The sequence below is a fragment of the Leuciscus leuciscus genome (assembly GCF_965113295.1).
Source record: "Leuciscus leuciscus genome assembly, chromosome: 6".
NCBI classification, from domain to species: domain Eukaryota; kingdom Metazoa; phylum Chordata; class Actinopteri; order Cypriniformes; family Leuciscidae; genus Leuciscus; species Leuciscus leuciscus.
The window spans coordinates 38,430,292-38,456,772 of NC_138730.1; the positions used below are offsets into that span (position 1 = coordinate 38,430,292).

Sequence of the window (26,481 nt, forward strand, 5' to 3'; positions counted from 1 at the left end):
GCAGGTTTATCAGAGCAGGAGCGAGTCTAGCAAACTGTTCTGATGCTGAGTCCTACAACCTGCACTGACCCATCAAGACTAAACCTGAATGGTTCACAACAATAGACTGCACATATCGAAGTTTACTGTATTCTGCCTTGTGATTCAGTATGCAGTGCTAAATGTTTTGAATAGCAGTATGCTAATTTATTGTCGCTTGTCTTCACTATGTTGCATATGCATTCAGCATTTGCCATCTGCAATAGTTGTCTGTTAATAAATGCAGTTATTTTGCATTATTAATTCAATTTTGTGTTTAGGTCTTAATTTTTGGTCCTCTAAAACAAGTCAAACAAAAGAGGTTTCAAATCAGAGTGGATATCTTCAGTTTTATTCGTCACTCTGGAAATAAAAGTTAATTGCATTGTGGGATACACTATCCATTGTAATGTTCTTATGGGTATGCACAGTGCTGGATAGATTACTGATTCCAAAAAATTACATGACAAAAATTGTAGTTAGAATAATCCCTTAATCATATCGAATTGAATAGGATAATCTTTTGCCATATTGATATAAAAATACAAAGAGAAAGAACATATATTCCATTCTTTGTATCAATAACATGAAGTGCATTAAGCATTATATTCGTCAGGGTTTCCAAAAATGGAGTTCGTGAAGGAAATGCGGGGGGTTTGTGAGTTTAATGAAAAGCTAATCATTAAATAAATCATAAAAATGCTACATTTTAAAATAATAAAAAATATAATAAAAATGTGTTTCAAAGACTTCACAATACATGTGATAATTCTAATAATAATGAATGTGTTTGTCAGGAGTTGATTCGATGGCAATGTTGAGAAAAGTGAAATGATTTCTGTAAATCCAGTGGTCAAATGCTTTGTGGCAAATTTTCCATGTGCATCCGATTAGTGGATGGGCTTTCTGAATGTATATAAGCGATATGCTTTTATAGAAAGGTACATTTAAAACATGAAAAAGAATAATTAGGGAGAATCAATAAATTATGAGTGATTTACTGCCATTGTGTGAATAATATGTAATCATGTAATCAAAAAAGTAACTGTAGTCTGATTATGAATATTTTAAAACGTTTGGAATCTGATTTACGTAATCCAGATTACATGTAATCAGTTTCTACCCATCACTTGTATTGTACACACTACATACTGTAGTAATAGCAGTATCATGCAATTTTGATCATAAAACAAAGTTGCGGTTGGTTGCCTTGTAATCTCCAATCCAGATGGCTTAATGTGTGATTCAGTTAATGTGTTAATAAGGTGAGAAATGTTTTTGAGTCTCTTAATTAACAATGGCCGTGCGGAGCGGTGTGAGCCAAAGACAGCAGCACCTTCTTTGCATAAAGACACGTTGTGATCTGGTTTTAACTCGAGGCGTTAGCCATAATGAGTGACTCATGGACTTCTGCTACAGCTGTGAGTTTGGTTAAGATGAGCAGTTTAGAGAACTGAGTTTATAAAGGTGAATGAGTTCACATCATATTCGCTGAAATGCAAGAGAGGGCTGATTACATGTCAGTTATTTTTAACAGACTGTATCACATCCTTAAAGCTGAAGTGTGTGTTTTTTTTACGTGCCACTAACAAACTAAACTAACAAAATTATTGTTTCAAAATGTTTCCTGAGGACTCATATGGTTGCCCAAACTTACATAATTGGTTACGCCAGTATTGCAGTGTCAGGTTAGTTGGGATGTTTGAACAAACAGAGCAATGTTTTGATGATCTACAAATGACTATTTTTCAGTTTTCTGTTTTAATCATAGTTTTTGTCTTTTGATAAAAAACACCTTTTAAAAACTATTCAGTTTTTCATTTCATATTCCTTCATTTTAGTCAATTTCAGTGAAAACAAGTGTATATGTTGACTATTATTGGATTATTTGAAATCATGTTCTTTCTAGATTTTTCTTCTTCAAAAACATTAGGAATGAATACACTAACATTCAAAAAGTTTTTGCTCAAGGCTTCATTTATTTGATCAAGGATACAGTAAAACAGTATCATTGTGAAATATTAGTACAATTTAAAATAACTTTTTTCTGTTTTAATATATTTTTTAAATGTAATTTATTCCTGTTATGCAATGCTGAATTTTTTAGCTTCATTACTCCAGTCTTCAGTGTCACATGATCCTTCAGAAATCATTCTAATATGCTGATTTGGTGCTCAAGAAACATTTTTTATTATTATTATCACAGTTAAAATATTTTAGTGAATATGTTAGTTTTCTATAGAGGAATCCATAGGATTATATGATGAACAGAAAGTAACAAACAGCTGAAATAGAAATCTTTTTTTAACATAATAAAAGTCTTTACTGTCACTTTTAATCAATTTAATTCATCCTGGCTAAATAAAAGTATTAATTTCTTAAAAAATAAAAAAATAAAAAAAATCTTACTGACCCCAAACTTTTGAACTTTGGTGCATTATGCTGTATTTTATTCCTCCTCATATTTCATCAACGTTTTAATCAAAGCATTTATTTATCACCATGTCGCACATTGGTGTGCATCACTCGTCTTGGTTATTACTGATGAAACCTTTTTGAGCATTTTTGTCAGTAAATCCTTTAACGATTGAATAATTAACACACTTCACCTTTAATGGCGAAGGATGAATAAATGACCTCATCACCTGTGCGGTTTCACAGACTGTTAGTTTGATAATTGCGTCTGCTGGAAAATGTGGCAGCTCTCAGTGGCCGTAAAGGATCTTGATTCCCTGAGGGCTGAGTGCTGATATGACAGCTGTTAGCACACTAGAAAGCCATCATTATAGTCTGTCCACAATGCTATGTGTTGGTTTTCTGCATACACACACATTCATGCCCTTCGCTGCTGGGCAGATGGTGGCTTTGAGCTCAGGGTCCTTGAAGGAGACATTCACGGCGGGGAAGAGAAAGAGCACCAGACAACGATATGAAGATGAGAGCATGCTGTTACTAATGCCCCTGGAGGATGCTGGGAGTTGCTTTGTTAAAGTACTTTCTGGCTGCTAACAAGCAGGAGGAAGATTCTAGGTCATAAAATTACACGTTTCCGCAACCTCACATGCCTGGTTAGACCAAATTAAGTAGCACTGATATATATTTTTTATTTCTGCTATTTTTTTGTGTGTGAAACATTAAGTTAGGGTGAAAAAAAAAGTAAAATATGACCTATATACAGTAATAGACATTATCTGCCTTTTCGCTATATTGGATACTTATTTATGGAATATTGAAGTTTTTATTATAAATGATTTATCTGTGCACATCACTTTTTTTAAATGTATGTGCCATCGTAATCTTTAATCAAAATAACTTCCCCTCCCTCTTGTAGCCACATCTCTTCTCTGATGTAGTGTTTACAACCTGTCACTTACATGAGATCGACCAATGGCAAACCACAACCATCCAGTCAATTCCCCATGGAGAAAATCAAATTTGTTTCTTGTTCGAGAAGCTATTTCATTCGTCACAGTGTAAATGAAAAGACTATCATAACTTCCATTTCATGCTGTCTTAAAGAAATCAAAATGGGTGTTTTGTGGCTTTTAGTTTCATTACAAGGATTGCTACTTAAATTTGTTGTGTAATGACAATAAAATAAACAATTACTCGGGTAATTATTCATATTATTTACATTCATTTAGCAGATGCTTTATCCAGAGCCAACAATATTTATAGTGTACAATGACAACTTTAAAGCATAAGATAATTCACTTTTAGCAGATACAATGCAACACATCCAACTCACTAGCAAGAGAGAAGTCATGCATTGTGATGCAACTAAAGCCTATGGCTGTTTAAAAAAGGGTAACACTTCGATGGACCACTTTAGACATACTAACTCTAAGTACCTTTGCGACTACATCAGCAAAACACCACATGTGCTACACGAGACAGGACAGTCATGTGACATTACCCCCTCCTTAAAGGGATACTTCACCTCTGGAAAGATGAATGTGTATTTAAAATAGGTCATTTATGTAGAAGAAATGTGAAGAATTTTTTTTATTTGGAGCTTTCTAGACTGAGAAAAGCCAGAAAATGTCTTTTTGGCTTATGTGGATGAAAGACAACAACTCCCAGAATGCACTTGCTTCGCTGCCCTAGGAGGCCACGCCTACCGGTAAGAGAGCGCAGTTGAAAACAACAAGATTAGGCTACCAGTGAGTCTCCGTGACAAGTCTGCCTGGGATTTCGGGATCGCCCAAAATGTCTGGGATTCGGCTTTTGCGTTCTACAGTCGCCATTCATTATGTTTACTGTGGCGAGCAGGACGAGGCTGACGGCCGCGGGAGAACGGCGCGAGGCCGGTGGCGTCATTACTGAGACGCGCCGGTCTCGCATTTCTCACGGAGGTGCGGGAATTTTCTTAGCAATGTTAAAACGCACATCAACCGATCACTTGTTTAGCGTTCATGTAAACACTACATTCAGATTCACCGATCGGAATGAATTCAGTTAGATTGAAACAAGAGATGTGCATGTAAACAATGAATGGCGACTGCAGAAAGCAAAAGCTGAATCCCGGACATTTTGAATGATCTCGCCCGCCGGACAAGTCCGGGAAAAGGAGGATGGTAACCCCTACTTACTCAGCTTTCTCCTACTATTCAGCTTTCTCCACAGAACAAGAGCCTGCTAGCTTAGCTTCCAAAGAAAGACGGCTGACTGTGTGTACATTCTGTGAGTGAGATCCCACCCTCTATGGGCGGGTTGAAAACATGCGGAACAACGCCATCTACTGGCTGTAGTCTTTTGCCTCTGGCCAGAAAATCCTCCGATGACGCAAAATGACGATTTTTGCGTCATCGGAGGATTTTTTCCAGACCAAAAATACATAAATCTCTCCTCTCAGGGGGATATGAGGGTGGAAAGCACGGTAATTCGAAAATACTACAGGTTTTCTACTAATACAAAGCTTAATGCTAAATCCTGAAGTATCCCTTTAAGGAGCGGCTACCAGACGCTCCACTAGGGATGGTAAGGACAGACCAGGGCGGGGCGGGGCAGGGCAGGGAAGGGCAGGGAAGGGCGGGGCGGAGATGACCCTTCGGGAGGCCAGGGAGGAGACGACCCTTCGGGCGGCCATGGCACAGAAACAGGCTCAGGCGGCCATGGCACAGAAACAGGCTCAGATGGCCATGGCTCAGGAACAGGCACCGGCTCAGGAACAGGAACAGGCACCAGCTCAGGAACAGGAACAGGCACCAGCTCAGGAACAGGCACCGGCTCAGGAACAGGCACGGCTCAGCGGCGGCCATCTTGTCCGGAGACCATCTTGTCCAGAGACACCGGCTCGGCGGCGGCCATCTTGTCCAGAGACACCGGCTCGGCGGCGGCCATCTTGTCCGGAGACACTGGATCGGCAGACGTGACGTGAACAGTCTCTGGATCGGCAGACGTGACGTGAACAGTCTCTGGATCGGCAGACGTGACGTGAACAGTCTCTGGATCGGCAGACGTGCCAGGTCGCTGGGGTGGCGCCGGCAGGACGAGCAGCTCGAGCGGGGCCGGCAGGGCAGGGCGCCTGGGCGGCGCGGGCAGAGCAGGGCGCCTGGGCGGCGCATCAGGGATGGCAGTCACCTCCGGGATGGTCTCTGGGTTAGGAGCCACCGGACAAGTCGTTGAGGAGGGGTTTCTCTTCCTCCTCCGTCTCCGGGGCCCTTCATTCAGTCTTAAACCCTCCGCCGCTCTAAGGAATTCGACCACGAACTTCCTCAGGTCAGCCCCTTGTTGGCGGAGGGAACTTAGCGACTGAAAACGAAGAATACGTTCGTAGTGGGGGCACGACACAGGGGGGGCTGGTGGGTGACGTGAATTCCTTCGCTGAGTCCTCGACATGGTCGGATCGTTCTCTCACGTTATAACTAAAGAAAACTAAGTGAGGACTCAAATGCAAAAGAATAATGATTTATTTAATAAAAGAAACAAAGTAAAACAAAAACCCACAAGGGGGAAAAACATAATATAAAACAACAACTTCAAAAACAAACATACCAAAGGGTCACGAGAAAACAGGAGATGTATACAAGACAACAATCCAACACAGACTGCAAACACCAAGGAACTTATAAAAGGGACAAATCAGGCAGGTAATGAGGGAACAACAGGTGAGGCAAATGAAACCAATAATGAGATAACAAGGAGGGTGGGATCGAGACAGAGACAGGAACACAAAACACCACATGTGCTACACGCATGGATTCCACACAGCCCAGATGTGGGCCGGATCTGGGCCGACACTATGTTGCTGTCTGGGTAACCTATACAGTCTACTGTCTACTAATACTCTAATGAGAGTTAGTTGACATGTAGTTGCAAAGTAACTTATAATTAGTAGAATGTCTTAAGTGGACCATCGAAAAAAGGTCCACTTGCTATGTCCCACACAAACTTCCTTTTTCATTGGACATATGACAACATATGAAAATAAATAAAAGTGTAATAAACTAAATAAAATTGCAGCCTGCCCTCCACACTGTGTGTTTCAAAATAACAAACCTTGCCCAAAAAACTCTTTATCTCTCACACACAAATCCCCTGTCAGCCTTTCCCAATTTGCAGCCGATTTATTTATTTTTTTTTGCAAGCAGTTCCTCAGCAGTCAGCAGTTCTTCATCCAATTAAAGACAAAACAAAACACAAGAAAAAGTGCACAAGGAGAAGGGCAGCATACTAAATGAGTACCAAGATTAGGATTAGTGTAACCCAAAATCACAATGAAAAAAAATGTTTTAAGCTTTTATTCAACTAACACCGTGTCCTAACCAGATGCAGTAAGATTCCAGCGACAAATAATTTGTCTGTCCACACTAGACGCGACGCGACTGCGAGATGCGTCAAAATCAATCAAAACCCACAGCCAATCAGAACAGCGTGTGGGCGGAGTCTCGCGGCAAGTGAGTAATCTTGACGGCACTCGCAAGAAAATGGATAAGTAGGCTACATAATCAAATTCACAAATATTACACCATTTAAACATTATTAAAAATACATAGTCTACTGAGTTACTAAAACAATCTTTTTCAAAGAATACACTTGTTTGAACGTTCTTGTTTCCATTTGTTTAATTTCAAGATCTGAGGTGAATTATCCATTCTTGCTTTCACAGCTGCTGGGAGCACTAAATGAAATTCAAATAAAGCACGTAAACAGAAGCTGAGATTAACATTGCCACACTTTGTGTTTGTTGTTCCAGCGCGATGTAGCAGAAAAATAGAAACCTCTAAATAGAAACCTCTAAAATAGAAACCTCTAAAATACCTTTAAAATAACCTTTTTTTTTTTTTTTTTTGGTTTGTTGGGGGCCCCCCTACTACGACCGCTGGTAGGGGGCCCCAAGCAGCTGTCTACCTATGCTTCTATGTTAAGACCGCCATTGGTCGCCGTCGCGGCTGGTTAGGACCAAAACTCTGATTAACATGGAAAAGATACCTTTTATCGCGTGCGGCATCGCGGCGCGTGTAGTTAGGACACGGTGTTAAGCAGCACAACTGTTTTAAAATGTGATAATAAGAATAAATGTTTCTTGAGCACCAAATCAACATTTTAGTAATATTTTCTGAAGGATCATGTGACACTGAAGACTGGAGTAATGATGCTGAAAATTCAGCTTTACCATCACAGGAATAAATTACATTTTAAAATATTAAAAGTCAAAACGTCATAACATGTCACAATTTTACTGTTTTACTGTAGTTTTGGTAAGCATAAGAGACTCCTTACAAAAATTAATTAATTTTAATTAAATTAAAATCTTGCCGACCCCAAACTTTTTGAACACTGGTGTACTTTCAAAGCTTTTAGCGCATGTTTTTCATGTTGTGCTTTTGTACATATGAAGTTATACTGTATAGCTATAATTAGACTTCTATCGAAGTTGTAATCAAACAAAAACTATCAATATCAATACCAATATTCATTTTAAATCAAGGCCATAGACTGGCCCTTGTTTCAGATGGCTATAAAAATTGCATGAAGTAAACAACAGATCATAGTTAATAGCAGTGTGTAAATAATGATAACAGTAGAGAAGACGTTAATAGTCACGGTTTAAATGCGCTGCTTTTGATTCTCTGTAATGATGGCTTTGGACAAGAACCTTAATGTGCTGTTCGCCATTAACCAGAGTGTTTTGAACTTCAGGTTAGATGTAATTGTTGCAGGACCCATAACAGCAGAAGTGTGATGCTGACATCATACAGTAAGTGGAGCAAGATAATTATTATAATGACAACCGTAATTCTGCAGATGAGGTCAGCTTTATTGAAGAAAACCCTCTCTTTCTGTTAACCACTACTTCCTCATTCAAATGTCATGTCTGATAGAACACGTCTTTCACACGTTCGTTCTTATGTCTTTTTGTGTCAAAGCAAAACAAACAACAACAACAACAACACACCAAAGGCGCATGTTTGGCTGTAATGTGTGTGATCCGGGGTTTACTGTTCACCTTGAGACTGGTTTGGTGATTTTCCCAGCGGGTGTCAGAGGGTCTTTAATCAGAGGTAGAGAGAGATCAATAAACCTGATCATTAGTCTCATCAGCTGCTAACGGCGAGCTGAGATCATCTGATTCGCAGTAAGATCTGGAACTTCACCCAGGAGAAACTGTTTAGTGTCATGTTCACTGTTTCATGCTGGGAAACAACCGTGGTTGACGGTTTTTACTGTCACAGGATAAGCAGCTCTGCTTGCTTTTACAAAGATGAAATAGACTAGAAATAGGAAGAGTGATCATACATTTTTCAACTGTAGTCTTTTAAAAAGGCATCTGATATAATAAACTAAGTGCAATGTAGTGTTGTCAAAAATATCGATTTTTCAATATCGATACTGAAATATCTGAAACGCTTCCGATACTCATTTTCCGCTGAATAGAAACACGATACCAGCTGCGCTTTCTCACTCTCTCATCTCTCCGACAGCAACTCGTTTCATTTACTCCAAATGAATATTGTTGATGTTATACAGGGCTTGAATTTCTGCGTGGAATAATTTAACTAATTCCCGCAGATTTTGTGCTCAAACCCGCGCACATAAAGCCGCCTCTCAGTACCTAAATGAGTTATTTTTTCCAATGCCTTTTGCGCTTGAACAGTAAAATACACACAAAATAATTTCAAAACGCCGGTCTTGGCGAGTATAAACATAAACACAGTCAGCTATGTTTTAGTGAATGTAAACAGTTGAGAAAGAAACACATTTATAACGATATAATGGGTCCGTGTGTCAAGTCTTAAAGTGACAGCAGCCGAATATACCTGCTGCCAAATTATGCTGAGATATTAAAAATATCTATATGGCAGTTTTTCCCCATGGTGTCAATGTCAAAATTGTGGCTAATAACTTTGGAAAACCACTAGCCACAATGGCTTGTGAGCAAAAAAGTTAATGCCAAGCCCTGCTTGTCATTGTATTTCCAAAGTCCAAAGTTGCAAATTTAAAAATCAGAATATCACATAAAACATTTGCAAATAAAGCACTGTTTCCATCCCATGCGTTCGAGAGAACAAAATCCTGGGAAATTGGCACAAAATATCTATAATAAAAATAGTTGTTGCAATCAGGGAGCCACTGTGTTTTTTTTTTTTTTTTACATCATAAATTATTTGCACCTCAGAGCGCGCAGACGAAATGCTATAAACGCTGGCAAGTTATCTTGCATTTGGAGGTGGATGTCTGGTGTTTGGGAATGCAATCATGTGAGGACACTTCTGGGAGGTCATTATACTAAATCATTCTGATGACAGACTTTGGCTCAGGCATTTCAGAATGAACAAACCAACATTTGAGATGCTGTACAATGAAATTAGTCCACTGGTTTGTCCAGGTATCCAATCACATCCTCTGCTGATGTAAAGTCATGCGAGTATTTTGTCGCGCATTCAGGGATTTACTTTGGTAAATGTGTTTCCATCGTTGTCCATCGAAGTTTATGCAATATCCCAAAATTCACATAGAAACAGGTGGATGGAAACATAGCCCTTGAGGTCAAACCTGGTGCAACACATCTTGATTTGCCGTATTTGAATTGAATGAGATGCAGCAGAAAGCAAGATTTTGAGTGAATCACGACACGCTCTACATTTTGTTCATATGGACTATAATTTTGTGATGCTTTTTTGGAGTTCCACAGTAGAACGAACCCTTTAAGAATCAAAATTCATAGTTTAAGCACATCAATCTAGGATTAACTAGAAAACATTTATTTATTTTAAACTGAGAGAAAGACTGAGACATTCTTTTCATTCCTGTAGAAGTTTTTAGTGGAGGTCTGGAAGTTTCTCTCTCTATCCTCTCTCTTTCTTCTCTCACACTCTCAGATTCCATGTTGACATCAGAAAGTGTGAATTATTCATTTCTTCAGGCAGATGAAGAATGGGTGTCGGGCACGTGATGCACACTAACCAATATACACAAACACTCCAACATGCTCAGGAGCACAAATACACTACCGTTCAAAAGTGTGAGCTCAGTATACAAAATTAATAAATAATCAAATTTACTTTTATTTAAAAAGGGGGAAATTAAATTGGGTCAAAAGTGACAGTAAAATCATTTATAAGGTTACAAGAAAAAATGATGTTCATTTGAACTTCCTATTCATCCAAGTATCCTGAAAAAAATGATCAGTTTCCACAAAAAAAAAAATATTAAGCAGCACAACTGTTTTCAACACTGATTGATTATTATAATAAATATTTCTTGATCATCAAATTAGCATATTACAATTATTTCTGAAGGATCATGTGACACTGAAGACTGGTCCATTACAGTTTTGACTGTACATTTAATCAAATAAATGCAGCTTTGGTAAGCATAAAAGATCTGACTGAGAAAAATCTTAATGACCCCAAACTTTTGATCAATAGTGTAAACATACATACTCATAAACACATAAAGTTTTCTATAAAAACTACATACTTTACTTGCAAATAACATACAAAACTACAAAACTTTTAGCAGTTTTAGATTAAAAATAAATCTACATTTTTTTTCAAATGGGGATTTTATCGTACTTTCTTCAATTTTGTCCATAAGGTACACCTGCAGCTAGTAAACCCATATACACACACACTCAAAACGTAGCTGTAAAGTACATTACTGTGCATTGCATTTTTCTCCTGGCTGCATCTGTGAGAGTTTTTTTTAAAGAGAAATCTGCAACTTCAGTTCCCCATAGAGGATCAGCATATAATTCATTTGGTTATTATAATTAATTTTAAAAATGTGATTTCAGTTGATTCTATCGAAGGTTTGGCATTGGTGGCAGTGAATTTTAAGGAAATCATTTTTAATCTCAATATCACATTGAAATCACACAACGAATATATTACAATGAAAAGTTTGTCATAGTATTTTAAAGGGATTGTTTATCCTAAAATGAAAATTAAGTCCTTATTTACTCTGGTGTTGTTCTAATGTCAGGCAGGGTTCCTCAAATCTTGCCCTCGAGGGCCAATGCCTTGCAGAGTTGAGCTCCAACCCTGATCAAACACACCTGAGCAAGATAACCAAGGTCTTTAGGATCACTAGGAAATCACAGGTGAGTTTGATCAAGGTTTGAACTAAACTCTGCGGGGCAGTGGTCCTTCCGGACCGGATTTGAGGAGCCCTGCCCTTCTTTCTTTTTCTGACCACTAAAGGACAAATCTTTAAAAAATTCCTGCTCGTGCTTGTTCCATACATTGGCAGTAAATAACAACCAGCGTCAAACTTTAAAAAAAGATGCAAAAGCATCACAGAATGATCCCATGCGATGTGTTGTATATTCCTAATGTTCTGGGGTTATACGATAGGGTTTGTGAAAAACAAACAGAAATTTAATGTGCGTGTTCATGAGACTATAAGAACTGCAGTTCACTTTTCTTCACTGAGTTGAAAATCTCTAGACCGTAACTCCAGTTGTCTGTTACAGTTGACAGATGTAAATACGATAACTTCTTGTTGCGATGAACACAATGGATATATTCACCTCAGAGAAGAAGGTATGTGGATTGTAATCCATTTCGTGTTTTTCTTAGTCTTGATTTCTCACAAATAGACAATTGTTTGCTTTCTCTGGGTCAGTCAGAGTGAAGTGTGGTGCTAATAGTGTCTCACGAATGCACTTGTTGCGTAGCCGTGCACAGAAGACCAACGGCCAAGGTCAGGATTTTTTTTAAATAACAGATTAAGCTTAGGTTTGCTTTTTCACCAAACCCTATTGTATATCCCAGAACACCTGGAATATACGGCATGTGTCACATGGGATCATTATGATACTTTTGCCCCTTTTTTATAGTTTGATGCTGACCGCTAATTCACTGCCATTAAATATTTAAAAAATTTATGATTCTCCTTTTGTGGTCCGAAAAAGAAAAGTCCATACGGCATGAACAACACCAGGGTGAGTAAATGATGATTTAATTTTCATTTTAGGTTGAACTAAGCCTATAATATCTAATTCAATTCCACTAGTGTGGGCAGCATGTGGACTTGGGGTTTGCAGAAAATGTCGATATTTATATATATATTTAAAAAAAAAAGATGGTATCGATGTAATGATGACAATAATGTAGGTAACGCTCATAATAATTATAGTAATCATGTGATTTGTTTTGCCCCACAGGTCAGTCGTGTTTTGAAACCCGGAGGCCGTTTCGTCTCTGTTACGTTTGCACAGCCACATTTCCGTAAGAGACTCTACGCTCGAGCAAAGTACGACTGGTCTATCAAGCACTATCACTATGGCAGCAGCTTCCACTACTTCCTGTATGTTCTCACCAAAGGGGAGGAGCTTAGCCCAGAGGATGCGGCACTGGAGAAGAGACTGCTCCAGGAAACTGAGGCTTCACCCACTGATGTCAAATTTCAGGAAGTGGATTCTGAGGACTTCCTGAATAACATTGGATTATAGGGACTTGTACAGAATTGGTCAATCAAAAGACTGCTGACCAAAGTTGTACATATTCTTCATAAACATTTTTATGCTCCTATAATGGATTCGTTCACCCAATGATTCTTTTATTTAATCGTTTTCTCACTCATGTTGTTCCAAATTCATCTTTTTTTTCCATGGAACAAACATAACATTTTCTTTCTTTCTTTCTTTTTATTCACTTTCATCTACTTTTGTGTTTCAGGGAGGAAAGAAAGTCAAAAAGGCTTTTGAAACAACATGTGTGTGAGTAAATTATGACAGAATAAAAATGTTTGGGTGTACTATCCCATTAAAAAACCCTTTTTGCTGGCCTAAAAAAGGGTCACTCTGTTTATCTGGTGACGTTACAAAATGCAGCAACTTCCCTTTTAGATGCTGTGAACTTTTGAAATGCCATGTTTGACTTTATGCCACACTGTATCGGTTTTGAGTTGGTTCAACACATTGACTTGGAATGACAATAAGCTTGTAAACAAATATCTTTTGTTAAAATGTCTGTTTTTAAAAGCTTTATGCTTTTTTTAGGACTCTTTCGTGTGCAGTTTAACTCTATTTTGCATTCTCTCTCTCTCTGGCCTATTTCTCTCTGTGATTGTGTTGATTGGTATGACAAGGTTGAGTGCTTGACACCTGCACACCTGTGCAGAGACAAATCTGTCACAAAGACTTCTCAAACAACAAATAAACAGACAGACAGAAAACAAACAACCCTGCTGTGTGCCAGAATATGACAGACGTGTGTGTGTGTGTGTGTGTGTGTGTGTGTGTGTGCGCGCTGCTTTGGATGAGGAATGGCTGCAGTGAATCGGAGGAGGCCATTAATAAACTAGAAATCATCTATTTTTAATTTAGCTCTGGAATGTAATTACTGTCTATTTTTAAGACTTGGGGAAGGTGCCTGAATTTCAGAACAGCTTCCTGCGTGCCAATGTGAACATAGATTGAAATGTTACACTGTGATCTTTAATAGTAAATAGAAGAAGGTTCGTCTTGAATCAGGAGAGCCCAAAGCACATTTAAACCCACGTTATGTTGTGAATGTTTGCCACGGCATTACTTGGTGGTTCCTAGGTGGTTTCTTCATAAGAAGCCATCCCCAAGTATGATATTTTTATTCTTAAGTACGCACGGCTTGGGTAAATCTATGGGGTTTTAAAATCCATTTTATTGTCTTCAGGAAAAATTGGAAGTTTGATCGCTTAGAAAAGTAATAGCACATCTTTCCTAAAAAAACCTTCTCAATTTGAGGAGCTATTCATGTCCGTGTGGGATGAGTTATGCACCCAAATGAATACTTAAGGTGATTGATTTTGAAACCCTGTGCAAAAGTAATGGCAAAAGTAAAATATACCAGTAGCGGTTTCATAAACTTTTAGTTCAGAGTTGATCATGTCCAGATTGAATGCATCACCTGTGAAAGCTGATGATGTAGTCACAGGTCTTTCCCCTTCACTGAAACACTAAGAAATGACGTCAGGGCAGGGATGGTATCAGATGGCCGCTGGTATCGGGTGAGCTGTAGGTATCTGGTGTAGATTTATTCTGTGATCGTATCCTCACACCATGCTGTGTGATGGTTCTTCAGGAACTTATCGCTGCCTAAACACCACAAAGCTGCTGTGGAGAACAGGAGACCCTGATTAGTCTAATGGCTGGTTATGTTTTGTTTACACCCTTGCAATGCAAACCCACATGCAAGTTTTACTTTATTGACATTTAAGACCATCTTCAATAATGTTCTTTTGAATAATTGATTATGAGTAATTACAGTAGTGTACTAATAAAATATTTTCTGAGATGTTGGCTTGTCTTAGAGAAGAACTCAATCAGACCTTGTATAGTGCTCACCAAATTTAATTGGATAATTTGGCTTTTAAATGTCATAAACAGTTGTTGTTGTTGTACATACAACAAAGCAAAATTTTGGATAGATAGATAGATGGATGGATGGATGGATGGGCAGGAAATGGATGGATGGATGGATGGATGGATACGTTTTTTTTAAGATAGTTGATAGATCTTAACATAGTAGATAGATAAGACAGTGTGTTATTGTTTGTAATCATCACTATTATTGCACCCACAAGAAAAGAATCCAAAATGATAATAATTATGTCCTTTCAATATCATTATTGAAAGATGGAGATCCGCCTGTTCAGGCTCAGGTTTCTGTAGGGACAAATGTGTGTTGTTGTTCATCAGGGGGGAGGGGTCAGGACACACCATTACATCATCATCCAGCAGCGGCCGGCAACAACACAGACCATGGTATTGATAGCAGACACATAAACCCCTGCTCACAGCCGATCCACTGACTAGGGTAAACATTTCACTAAGCTACGTTACAGACAGAGGCGTGCGTGTGTGTGTGTGTGTGTGTGTGTGTGTGTGTGTGTGTGTGTGTGTGTGTGTAGGTTTGGTCACTACTGCTCTTAAGGTCAAAGCAGGGGTATTTTTGGAATAGAGGGCAGCACTTCAAAACCTAATTGATTTCATTTATTTGTTGAAAACAAACTGTTTACCTAACTCTGTTATCCGTGGTGCCGCATCTCTGTTATGCATAGGATTATGTAATGAGTAAAAAAAAAAAATAATCTAGATGAAATTTTAATGTATTTGTAGACTGATATGTGTTTTTCAATGGCCCATGCTGATGTCTAGAGAGCTGGGTGAGCAATATAATGCTGATATAGTGACAACATGAATGTATACAAAATCTAATGTTTACAACTTACATTTATTTTCTCAAAATTACCTATATTCTGGAACTGATATAAGGGTGAAATACAGCTTCTATAAACTAACCAATCTCAGCTGATGTATCCAAAATGGACATATACTGGCAAATACCAGCAACTATTTATGTGTTTTATTAAATATCAGACTGTCACTGTGGTAAGACTGCAGAAGAGCTGCAGGTTCTGGAACAATGTTCCAGTCAGATTTCCAACTCTATTTCTAATCCATAAGCTATCCCTAAAATCTAAGCAAAATGATAGGATAATCATATGAATGTTAAGTCCCAAGCCAAGTCCTGAACCTAATCCTTAAACATGATTGGATATTGGAAATGTTCCACCAGGACCGACCAGGATCCTACATGGTCTTGGATAATCACGGTAAAGCTGAGCCACACTGTGTCATGCAGTAAATGAGAGTTTGAATTTGGTTGGAACATTTCCATGTCCCATTCAACCCCTTGCTCATCATTTCCTGTTGTCTCTCTCCAATGCCTGATTAAAAGTAGAAAATGGCCGAAATAAAAAAGTAGTTTTGCTGCATTTCAGTGGCATCATTTTCTGTATATTTATGGTTTATACTATCCAGTTCAAACACCTCCACTTTGACTCACAGTGGTGTTATATGAGGATTTACTGCAATAAAAAAAATATGTTATCATCTCTAATGAGGGAGATCAAAGGAAGGCGCACCAATTGAGAGCAACAAGCTGGGATGAATCAAGGACAATGCTCTTAAATCAAATGTCTTTCTCACCGGGAGAAAGCTCATTCTTTGAGAATCTTAGAATGTCATCTCTCCCTCTTTCTTCCGTTATCACGCTGTCATTATCTGCCGAGAGTTGAGCTTTCCATATTGGGTCAGGCCACAGCGTCGCTCAGTCACTCCAGAGCTGCCGCGGGCCGCCTGTCTGTTCAGATAGTGTATCAGTAATCTCCAGCTCTGAGCAGCCTGTGTGAAACGGTAAGGATTCCCCTGGGCATTGGAGCCATTCAGGAACACTGCAACAGCCATGAAGGTGTATTAATAGACTGAGATGGTGAAGCTGAGTGTCCTTGACTTCGGTTGAGTTACTGACTGATGGACTTTCTGCTGTGTGAGGAGTCTTTTCGGATAAACACGCACAGATATCGGAAGTCTGAGGTTAAACTGACATTGATCATCCAAAAAATCGTTTGAAAATTTCACTGGCCAAACTTGAGCTTGGGTCAACTGGAGTTATAGAACGTTATCAGGATTGGATGAGTATTGGAGTTTAAATTGATTTAGAGTAAGCCTGACTTGTTTCCAGATGGATCCTGAGCCTCATTGCACTCATCGGACATGGCTGACCCAAAGGCCACTCATGGGCGCATGACGGCACAGGATAAAAGCGATTGATTCTCTTGCGGTTGAATCACACACATTGTATCGGGGGTGTGTGTGAGTGTGTGTTGAAGGAAAACATCAATATTGCTGTGAGATTTAACTGCACTAGATGTTTCGGTTCGGTGTAAACATATATTTATCCAAGCTGTTTGGAAATAATAAATGAATAACCTCGCCAGAGAAAACCATCTGAAATGACCACTAACATCCTGATTGTGTTTTCACCTGTCTGATTACTGTTCGCCCAAAAATGAAAATGATGTCATCATTTACTTGCTCTTATGTTGTTCCAAACCTGTTTCTTTCTTCTGTTTATTACAAAAGAAGATATTTTGACGAATGTTTTGACGATAGCCATTGACTTCCATAGTATTGTTTTTCCTACTATGTACGTGTCAATGGCTACCATCAACTCTTTGATTACCAATATTCTTCAAAATATCTTCTTTTGTGTTCCATAGAAGAAAGAAACTCATACAGGTTTTGGAACAACATAAGGGTGAGTAAATGACAGAATTTTCATTTTTGGGTGCACTAACCTTTGAAGGTGCCAGATCTTATATTAAAGGGAAAGTCAGATTACTGTAAACAAGTATTCCTGTAGCTCATAGTAGGGCATGGTGCTAGCAACACCAAGGTCATGGGTTGAAGTTCCAGGGAATGCATGTACTGATAGAATGTTTACCTTGAATGCAAAGTAAAAGCTAATTGACACTGGACTGACAGACGCCAACCAACAGCACCTGACATGTTCTGCAGGTTTTGTCGGATCAGTGAAGAAAGTAAGTCATACCGGTTTGGAATGACATGAGGGTGAGTAAATGATGACTGCATTTTAATTTTGGGGTGTACTATCCCTTTAAAGATTTCAAGGAAACCGTCAGATGATTTACCGTCAGTCTGCTTCATCAAGGCCTATAATCCATCTTCCAATGTCGATGTGCAGAAGGTCCTCAAGTAAATGTAGCAGCACAGCTCAAAGCTCTCATAAGGCCTTATGCCACACGAACAGTCTCCCTGTTACCATGACCGTAAGCTTAGCCTGAGATCAGTCTGAGCGTGATTACATGGGCATCAGCACTGGTGCCAAACTTCACTATGTCCTTTAGGAAATGCAGGCCTGGAACGCACCAACGCTCTCTCCATATGGTTTCATTCTCATAGACAACTCCAACACTAAAGATGTGAGGAGACAACAGGCTGAAAGAGGATTGCAGTTCTCTGACTGAGCTCCATGGTAAGATACGACCATCCTAACATGAATTATATTGAAGCATTAAAGGTAGGGTAGGCAATTTTTGGATCTGCTAGCAATAGCAAGTTAGCTTTGAAAGCATGAGATCCCACCCTTCCTTCAGAGCGTCTCCAAAGCCATGCCTTCTTCAAAACACATGAACACACACAGCAGAGTTTAAAAAAGAGGTTCGAGACCGTGTTAAACTACCTCATATCTCAAAGCACATAATATTACAATAATAATGAACATAAACAACTTAAAGAGTGCTGACCTGTACCACCTGACTGCTGCAGATTCATTTTGCCGTTGATGATGTTGCCATTGAAACGCATAAATTCGAGTCACGAACCACTCCGAGTATAACGTCACAGGTTTCCATCTCTTCCAAATAGTTATGACGTGAACGCAGTATAAGCTCGTTTTTTTGGTTCGGAGGAACTGTAAAAGGTGGCTGCTGTTTTGGTACTCGGTGACTAACATCTGTCTAGCATGAAAAGCGCTGAAGACGCGTGATGTTTGTGTGAGCAGGGTGTGCGGCGGTATGGAAATACATATGTTGACAGGCAGGTAGGACATCGTATCATTGCATTCGGACCAAATGCAATGATTGGACAAACATTTTATGGTCCTACACCTTCCACAGACGATATATATATATATATATATATATATATATATATATATATATATATAACTACAATTAGACCACTTAGTGATTGCTATCAGAATGTGAAGAGAATTTCAACCAGCATAACAAAAAACATTTTCTGGTACAAATCACATACACTGCATTTAATATTTAATTAGACGACAACAGCTTGATCTGGTCATTTAAAACAGCATGTGGATTTTTTAAGCATGAGACTACTTGTTTCATCATTTTATGGATAGTATTTGTCTTTTATATATGCTCAGCTGAGATGCAAACATCAAGTCTTGTTTATTAGCAGGCCTGTCTCTAAATGCAGATGGGTTCACCAGCAGACTGTGCATGTGTAGTGGGGCCTAAAAATCAATATGTGTCAGACTTGTTTACCTCTTTGTCATGCAGTCAAATGACGACAAAAATCCATTTATGTATGTTCTTCCACCATTTATTAGTTCACCAAATACAGTGAAAATGGTATTTTAATATGCAATGATTCATTCTTAGAATGTCATGACATTTTTTGTCGCTTTTTTGCTTAATAAAACGATGTTCCATTATTGAAAAGTATTAAGGTTTCATGCACAACAAACCATAGTCAGTTTCCTTAGAATAATGGTACAAAACAAAGCAAAAAAGATCAATAAAATAAAATCAACAAAAGAAACATAATGTCCAAAAAACCTGTCGAGTGACAAGTTATTTGAAGATATTCATAAACAGCGCAGTATTTCTAATATCGCCATTTTTCTAACAAATTCAACAAAGCTCAAGTCACAGTTTACGATTTCCATATAACAGTAGTTCAACACAGATGTGTAGGTGTGCAAAAAACCAGAGAAACATTCATTCATCAAGTCTTTAAAAAAAAAACATCCCAACCAAACTGAATTATCCTCTCGTCCCTGTCTAAAGATTTTTTTCTCTGAAATATAAACATCCTTGTTGATGAATCTTTAAGACGACATACTAGCATATCATTTTAAATAACAAATATTTAGATATAAAAATACAAATATGACTTTTTTAAAAAGAAGCGTGCCAGGGTACGATTCATGGTGGCACCTCTGTTGGCACCGGAGTGAAAGTTCATGCAAAGAGATGGACACGACAAAAGAAACGAGGAGCTGATGAAAAAATAAATAAATCTAAATACATAAAACATAAAAGGGCTTGGAAGAAACCAAGATGCATTCATGTTGGTTTAATTACATGAGGTGGTAATGCACAATGTTCCTCTGTGCTGTAGTGATGATGTGAATCCGTGGCGCAGGTGCGCAAATCAGCTGCAGTGAAGGGCAAAACAATAGATCAGCAAACGACAGCTTCAAAGACTATACGCTTCAACACCTGTGGGCATGTGTATGATAATGTTCTCAATTTCTGAAAAAGAACATGATGCAAAATATACCCAAAGAAAATATTCACATTGCACCATCCGTAGCCTACATATAGTTCAGTTATCATAATGGGAGCTCAATATATTTGTGTGTGAAGTCTACATTGTCTCTAAAAGCAGCAGTCGGATTGAAGTCGACGCTCAAGGCAGATTCCTGTGTGTGTGTGTGTGTGTGTGTGTGTGTGTGTGTGTGTGTGTGTGTGTGTGTGTGTGTGTGTGTGTGTGTTTATGAAGGGGAAGGTCTTTGAGCAAAGATACTGTACAGCTATTGAAACAGAGCGTAAGATGCGGTTCAGTCTTCGGTTGAACTTTGTGTTGCTTACAGCGCTTTTGGAAGATGATGGTCGTGGAACAATAATGACAAGTCCATCCATCTTTATTCACAGAGCCGCAGCGCGCGCAGCCACAACAACGTCTCCGACATCTTCCTCAAAGCTTTCTTTCGGGTGTCGTTTGTATAGGAGAATTGCCAGCAAACCCCAAAGGAAATTCCTTCTCTCCCTTCTTTAATTCTCGTTTTCCCTTTTTGTTTTTAGCCTCCTCGTGGTTCGAGCGTCGTGCCACCGTCCCTCCATCTCTTTGCAATCTTCTTCACATGCACAACCGACAAGTGCTTCGAATCGGTGATAAAAAATTGAAATGTCTGCAAGGCATCGCGCGGGTTTAAACGCCTGGTGATGATTTGTCGTTCATGCCTTTCAGCACCTCATCTATTCGGTCGTCCTCGATGACCACTGTGAAGAAGAAGAAGACAGACAGCCGATGTTAAGTCCCACAATCGTCCATCTGCGTATTTGCGCGCTTTGAAACTGCGCAACTAGGAGACTCAACACATGCAGCACAAACGAATTCAAATGTTAAAATGCAAATTAGATGCGTTTTCAGATCAACAATATCACATGAATTACGGCAATTTCTCAGTCGGGTAGCATTAATATTATTGATACATTGAGGAAGACTGATTACAGATTAACATCTTTACATTCAAATGTTTTGGCTTGTTTTGGAGATCTGTAACGTCACCAAATGTTCCATTCGTAACATGCATTTAAATTAATAGTTCACTTTAGAATGACAATTCTATCGTTTGCTCGCCTTGATGTTGTTCCAAACCTGTAGCCTATGACTTTTTGTGAACTGTTATGGACTGACAGTCTCGGTCACCATTGCTTTTTTCCCCCCTCGTGCAATGAAAGTGAATGGTGACCGGGGCTGTCATTCTAACTAACATCTATCTCCTTTTGTTTTGCACTGAGTAGTCTAAATTACAGAAGTCTCTGTTCCTTTAACTTCAGAAAGTTATCTTCCATCGGCATAACATTCTCACCTCTCTTCGCTCTGCCGATCTGTCCAAGTTTTGGAGGTCTTTTCGCTTGCGACGCTCCGAAGAACGAGTTGGTGTCCTGCAGCCCGCAGCTGAAGGACATCTGACTGACATCGTTGTCCGCTCCGTATCCGCTCATTTTCCCCTCTCCGTACGGCAGAACCTCGGACATGACTGCTGTGAAGGACGGGCTCGCGACGCAGAAGGCGCTAAAGAACTGATGTAGGTAGGCAGCTACGGTGGATATGGCAACTATCCCCGCAAAACAAGTGCACTTCTTCTTTTTACGTAGATATCCCCGCGCGTAAATGTCAGACTCCTCGCACCGCCAACTTCCAAGTGACTGGAGTGCTCGGTGCAGAGTGCGTCGTGTTGGGGAGAGCGAGTGAGAGAGAGAGAGAGAGAGAGAGAGAGAGCGCGAGGCTGAGTGTACGGCTACACCAGCGGTCAGGTGAAGTCTGCTGTAAGATACGGGAGATCCCGCGATCATAAAGGAAACCCGGGCGGAACAGTGAAGTCATCCATCCGGGCGTGTGTGTGTTTAGGAGAAAGAGAGAGAGAGAGAGAGATGGGGACTCCAAGAGGCGCAAGGGTGGCCCCATCAGGCGAAAGCTGAGAATGGCGTGAAGAAACACTGAACTGCGCTCTGCAGTGCATGTGTGCCTTTGCATGGGACGCATTGTGTTCGCACGGACCATTGGAAAGCCCGCGGTTTGGGAGCTAAAAGATAAAATCGCAATTAATAGCCGATTTATGGAGCTCAATTGAACCTCAATAACATACAACAACTTTTATTAGCCTATATCTGCTTTTACATTTGCTGCATAGCATATGTGTAATTTTTCAACTTTTTTTTTTTTCTTAAATGTTTTTTTAATTAATATTATTTTAAATAAGGTTCACATTAGTTTTTTCCATGCCTTTATAATTTATTGTTGCTACTTTTCAAACGCATTTTATATAGGCCTACTTTGTTTTGTATACTTTGTACACTGTTTTTTTTATATAGCGTACACGACTCAGACTTTCAATCTATGAAAACTCATCAAAAATATGAATTGTAACTTTTTTTGAAAGCAAAAGGTGAAATAAGCATGATTCATTTCAATTGTGTGAAAATGATTTTGCCCCAGATAAAGTCTTTGCAAAAGTTAGTGTACCAAAAGTGACAGTGAAGAACATGCTTGATGTTTGAAGAAAACAAAAGAAACCCCATCCAAAGCAGTGTTTAGGCTACAGTTTTCTCTTCACTTTGCCTGTTTATGTTGTCATCATGTTTCCAATTAATGGCCTTTGGCTTATGGTTCCCGATAAATTAAAGTTAAGAAGAATCTGGAAAATGTTTTGTTACTATTGTTTTGGTTCGCTTTGCCCGATTACATTGTGTAGCCTACCTAGGAAATGACTGCCACCGGAACAAGACAGTGATGCCTGCTGCTGCTGATGGCGTCATCAGCGCACGTCACACACACGTCGCATGTCCTCGGTCTCCAGATGCCGGATGTTGTTCGTCACCATGGCTCACCTTTACTTCCTTTCAAGTAAACTTATATCTATAGTGCCGAAAATATAGTGCCGGCTCTGAGGCATATTTCAGCACCATGGATAGAGCTCACAAGGGCCAAAAAAGAATGTCAATACAGGAGAAATAAACCTCTAGCCTATATTTTACTGTATCCCCTGCAGCATAACAACTATAGGCTTTTTTCCCCTCAACTCATTCATTTGATTGTTGGCATGGCAACAGTCCTCAGAAGACTGCAGTTCTCAAAGCTCATTTTCATATCTTCACTGTCCTCCTGAGCAAAAGGATTTTCATAATCTGTGCTGCTCCACTGCTCAGGTAAATGAATGAATGACAGTAGGCCCATCCACACAGACAGGTAATTTGAAAACCAGTGGTCTGGCCATATCTTAAGGAATCTACGGAAAACTCCAGAGCTCCAGTGTTGTGCAGCAGATGGGTGAATGTCTGTTTTATTTAGACATTTCAATGTCTTACTTAACTGCTAAACTTAAGGTACTACACTGTGTAGCCTAACTTTTTTTGTTCAAAATTAACAACATTTAAATAATGAGTCAATATACACCATCAATCCTTCTTCCAAAATCTTTTTGTGTCTTACCCTGATCCACTATTGTAAGAATATAAGATTATATTTTAGAAATATCTATCTATCTATCTATCTATCTATCTATCACTCGCCCGTACGTCTCGACTCTTGTCATATCCGCTAATAGAGAAAAGTTGCTCCAGCTACTGTGTGGTGTGGGATTGGGGTTAGTTGTCACAACGAGCGAAAAAGGTTGACATAAAGCATGTTAATCTCGAAACCTCTGTGGAATCACCCATTTTAAGATAACAGAACAGAGGAGAGACAGTTGGCAAAAAGAGAACGCGACAAAGCTATAGAATAAAACGAGAAACAACATTGACTTGGCTTTTCGGAGATGGCAAGAACTGAGGGGTTTAAACTGTTGTAAAAGCGACGCAGAGACGGTGGTTTTATTACTCAGCGGTGAGTGAGGTATTTTATTGAGCAGATAAACTGCCATTGCTCTCCAACAGAGTTCATTGCAAAGCATTATGTGAAGGGTCATTTTCATACGCACAGTCAAGTGAGAGCCGAAGTAACTATGTTCTTCCGCAAAATGCATGCAGTTTGTTTTTTTAACCGCTAGAATTGCATATTGTGCCTTTAAAAAGCTTAAAAAAAAACAGTATAAACTATTAAGTTTAAAGGGCCAGTTCACCCAGAAATGAAAATTCTGTCATCATTTACTCACCCTCATGTCATTCCAGATGATCTCTTTATGAACTTTTTGGAAGATCAAAGTGGTAGTTGCGTAGTGAAGGGGTTGGGTAAAAAAAACACTGATGTGTAAGTTAATGAAAGTTTATATGTAAATAAAAGCCTAAATTAAATCTATTCATCATATAAAGCAATCGTGTCTCTTCAAAAAATGCGGACTAAACCGTTCAATTTATATGGATTAGTAATATGATCTCTTTATAAACTTTTTGAAGTGTCAAAGTGGTAGTTGCGTAGCTGTCAATGGAGGGACAGAAAGCTCTCAGATTTGATCAAAAAGATCTTCATTTGTGTTCTGAAGACGAATGAAAGTCTTACGAAAGTCTAAATGACATGATGAGGGTGAGTAATTAATGACAGAATTTTCATTTTTGGGTGAACTGTCCCTTTAAGTTAGTTCGAGGCTGGATTGTCATTTTTCTACGGCCTATGGAAGTGTGGAGAACTTTGTCTTCAGTTAACTCTTTGTTAACTAATTGAACTTCAACTTTGATTCCTGAACTTCATTGAGCAAATTGGTCTCTAGATGTGGTTTAACTGCTGTAATTTCCCTACAGTAGACTGTCAATGGACAAAAATCTCTCAGATTTCATTAAAATATCATCATTTGTGTTCCATAGATTACGGGTTCTTACGGGTTTGGAATGACACGAGGGTGAGTAATTAATAACAGAATTTTTATTTTTGAATGACTAATCCTTTAATAATGTTCTTCTTCTCACACCACAGCAGTGCATATTAGTGAAATAATTAGAACAGCATAATGTTCTGAATCACTTGATCATTCATTTCTTTCTTTCTTTCTTTCGTCCTTGGTCTTCAGGTGTTGTGAGCGTTGCGTTTTGAAATCACAGAAGTGGGCTGTGTGTGTAAGTGTGCACTGAGAGAAGTGTTTGTGATCACACTGGCCTCTGCTGACTCATGCAACGTAACTGCTGACTCACTAGAAGGGGAAAAAACACAAAATCCTGAGTCAAATGAAAAAGTGAAAGCAAAAATGAGGTTTTAAGGGGTCGGTGATAAAATGTACAGATGCAGTGCATATGTGAGAATGGTAACAGATTATGTGCACTTACTATTCAGTTGCTATGGTCAGCAAGCCACTGGTTAAGAATAATTAATTTTTTTCAGTACAATTTCCACCACAATAAATAGTTTTGCCGTGGCAAAGTTTTTCCAAAAGTTAGTGTTATGTCAGGAAAGAACATGCCTAAAATGAGACGTGAAGTGTGATCAGCGAAGAAAACAAAAAATATTATTTGAAAATGTTCAGATATTGTATTTAGCATACATAAAATGCAATCTATAAAATTATGAAAATAGGGTACATGTTATATTTTATTTTAATTTGTCTACTAATTTTTTAATTGGTCTTGTTTTTAAAAATCAATAATATTTATATGACTATTTTCATATTTTAAGATTGAATGTCTGGGAAAAGGGTAAAACACTGAAATATACACTACCTTTCAAAAGGGGTCAGTACGGTTTTCTTTATTTTTTTCCTTTTTTTGTGAAAGAAGGACACATTAAATTGATCAAAAGTGACAGTAAACACATAAACTATTTTTATTTCAAATAAATGCTGTTCTTTTAAACTGTCTTTTCATCAAAGAATCCTGAAAAGAAACTTACCACTGTTTCCACCAAAATATTAAGCAGCACAATTTTCAACATCGATAATAATAATAAATATTTCTGAGCACCTAATTTGCATATTAGAATGATTTCTGAAGGATCATGTGACACTAAAGACTCACATGTGAGACTAAAGACTAAATTAATTATGCTGAACATTCAGCTTTGCCATCACAAGAATAAATTACATTTAAATGAAAATAATATTCAAATAGAAAACAATATTACTGTATTATTGGTGTGCACAAAACAAATCTTACTAACCGCAAACTTTTGAATGGTATTGTATGTGAAAATAATCAGATATTTTTTTGTAAAAGGTTTCCAAGGCAAAGAAAAAAAAACCTCTGATATAACAATACCTGTAGTTGAAA

At 38.6% G+C, this 26,481-nt stretch overlaps 2 protein-coding genes and 1 long non-coding RNA gene across 4 annotated transcripts in view; 1 reads left to right on the plus strand and 2 right to left on the minus strand.

Annotated features, from left to right (window-relative positions):
• Positions 1 to 13,651, plus strand: part of ece2a (endothelin converting enzyme 2a) — an 86,773-nt gene extending 73,122 nt beyond the window's left edge. For both annotated transcript variants that reach the window (XM_082173697.1, XM_082173696.1), the window contains one exon: positions 12,632 to 13,651. In XM_082173697.1, the coding sequence (XP_082029823.1) occupies positions 12,632 to 12,919 (288 nt within the window). In that variant the 3' untranslated portion in view covers positions 12,920 to 13,651. The remainder of the gene's footprint in view (positions 1 to 12,631) is intronic.
• LOC309501588 lies at positions 3,940 to 4,947 on the minus strand. The gene is made up of 2 exons (XR_014206941.1): positions 4,244 to 4,947; positions 3,940 to 4,121 (listed from the first exon to the last, which is right to left on the minus strand). It is a non-coding gene; the product is annotated as an uncharacterized lncRNA (long non-coding RNA).
• A 6,838-nt stretch (positions 13,652 to 20,489) lies between the features above and the next one.
• camk2n2a (calcium/calmodulin-dependent protein kinase II inhibitor 2a) lies at positions 20,490 to 22,143 on the minus strand. Its single transcript, XM_082173720.1, has 2 exons — positions 21,660 to 22,143; positions 20,490 to 21,066 (listed from the first exon to the last, which is right to left on the minus strand). Exons 1-2 carry the CDS (start codon positions 21,826 to 21,828, stop codon positions 20,996 to 20,998), a joined length of 240 nt encoding a protein of 79 aa, XP_082029846.1. The 5' UTR covers positions 21,829 to 22,143; the 3' UTR covers positions 20,490 to 20,995.
• Positions 22,144 to 26,481: the final 4,338 nt, after the last annotated feature.

What these genes read in the sequence shown, in the direction of transcription:
- camk2n2a (XM_082173720.1), bottom strand. Translation starts at nt 21,828, where the DNA reads ATGTCCGAGGTTCTGCCGTACGGAGAGGGGAAAATGAGCGGATACGGA. An exon ending in GATCGGCAGAGCGAAGAGAG is followed by an intron (nt 21,067 to 21,659) that starts GTGAGAATGTTA and finishes TCTTCTTCACAG; the next exon opens with TGGTCATCGAGGACGACCGA.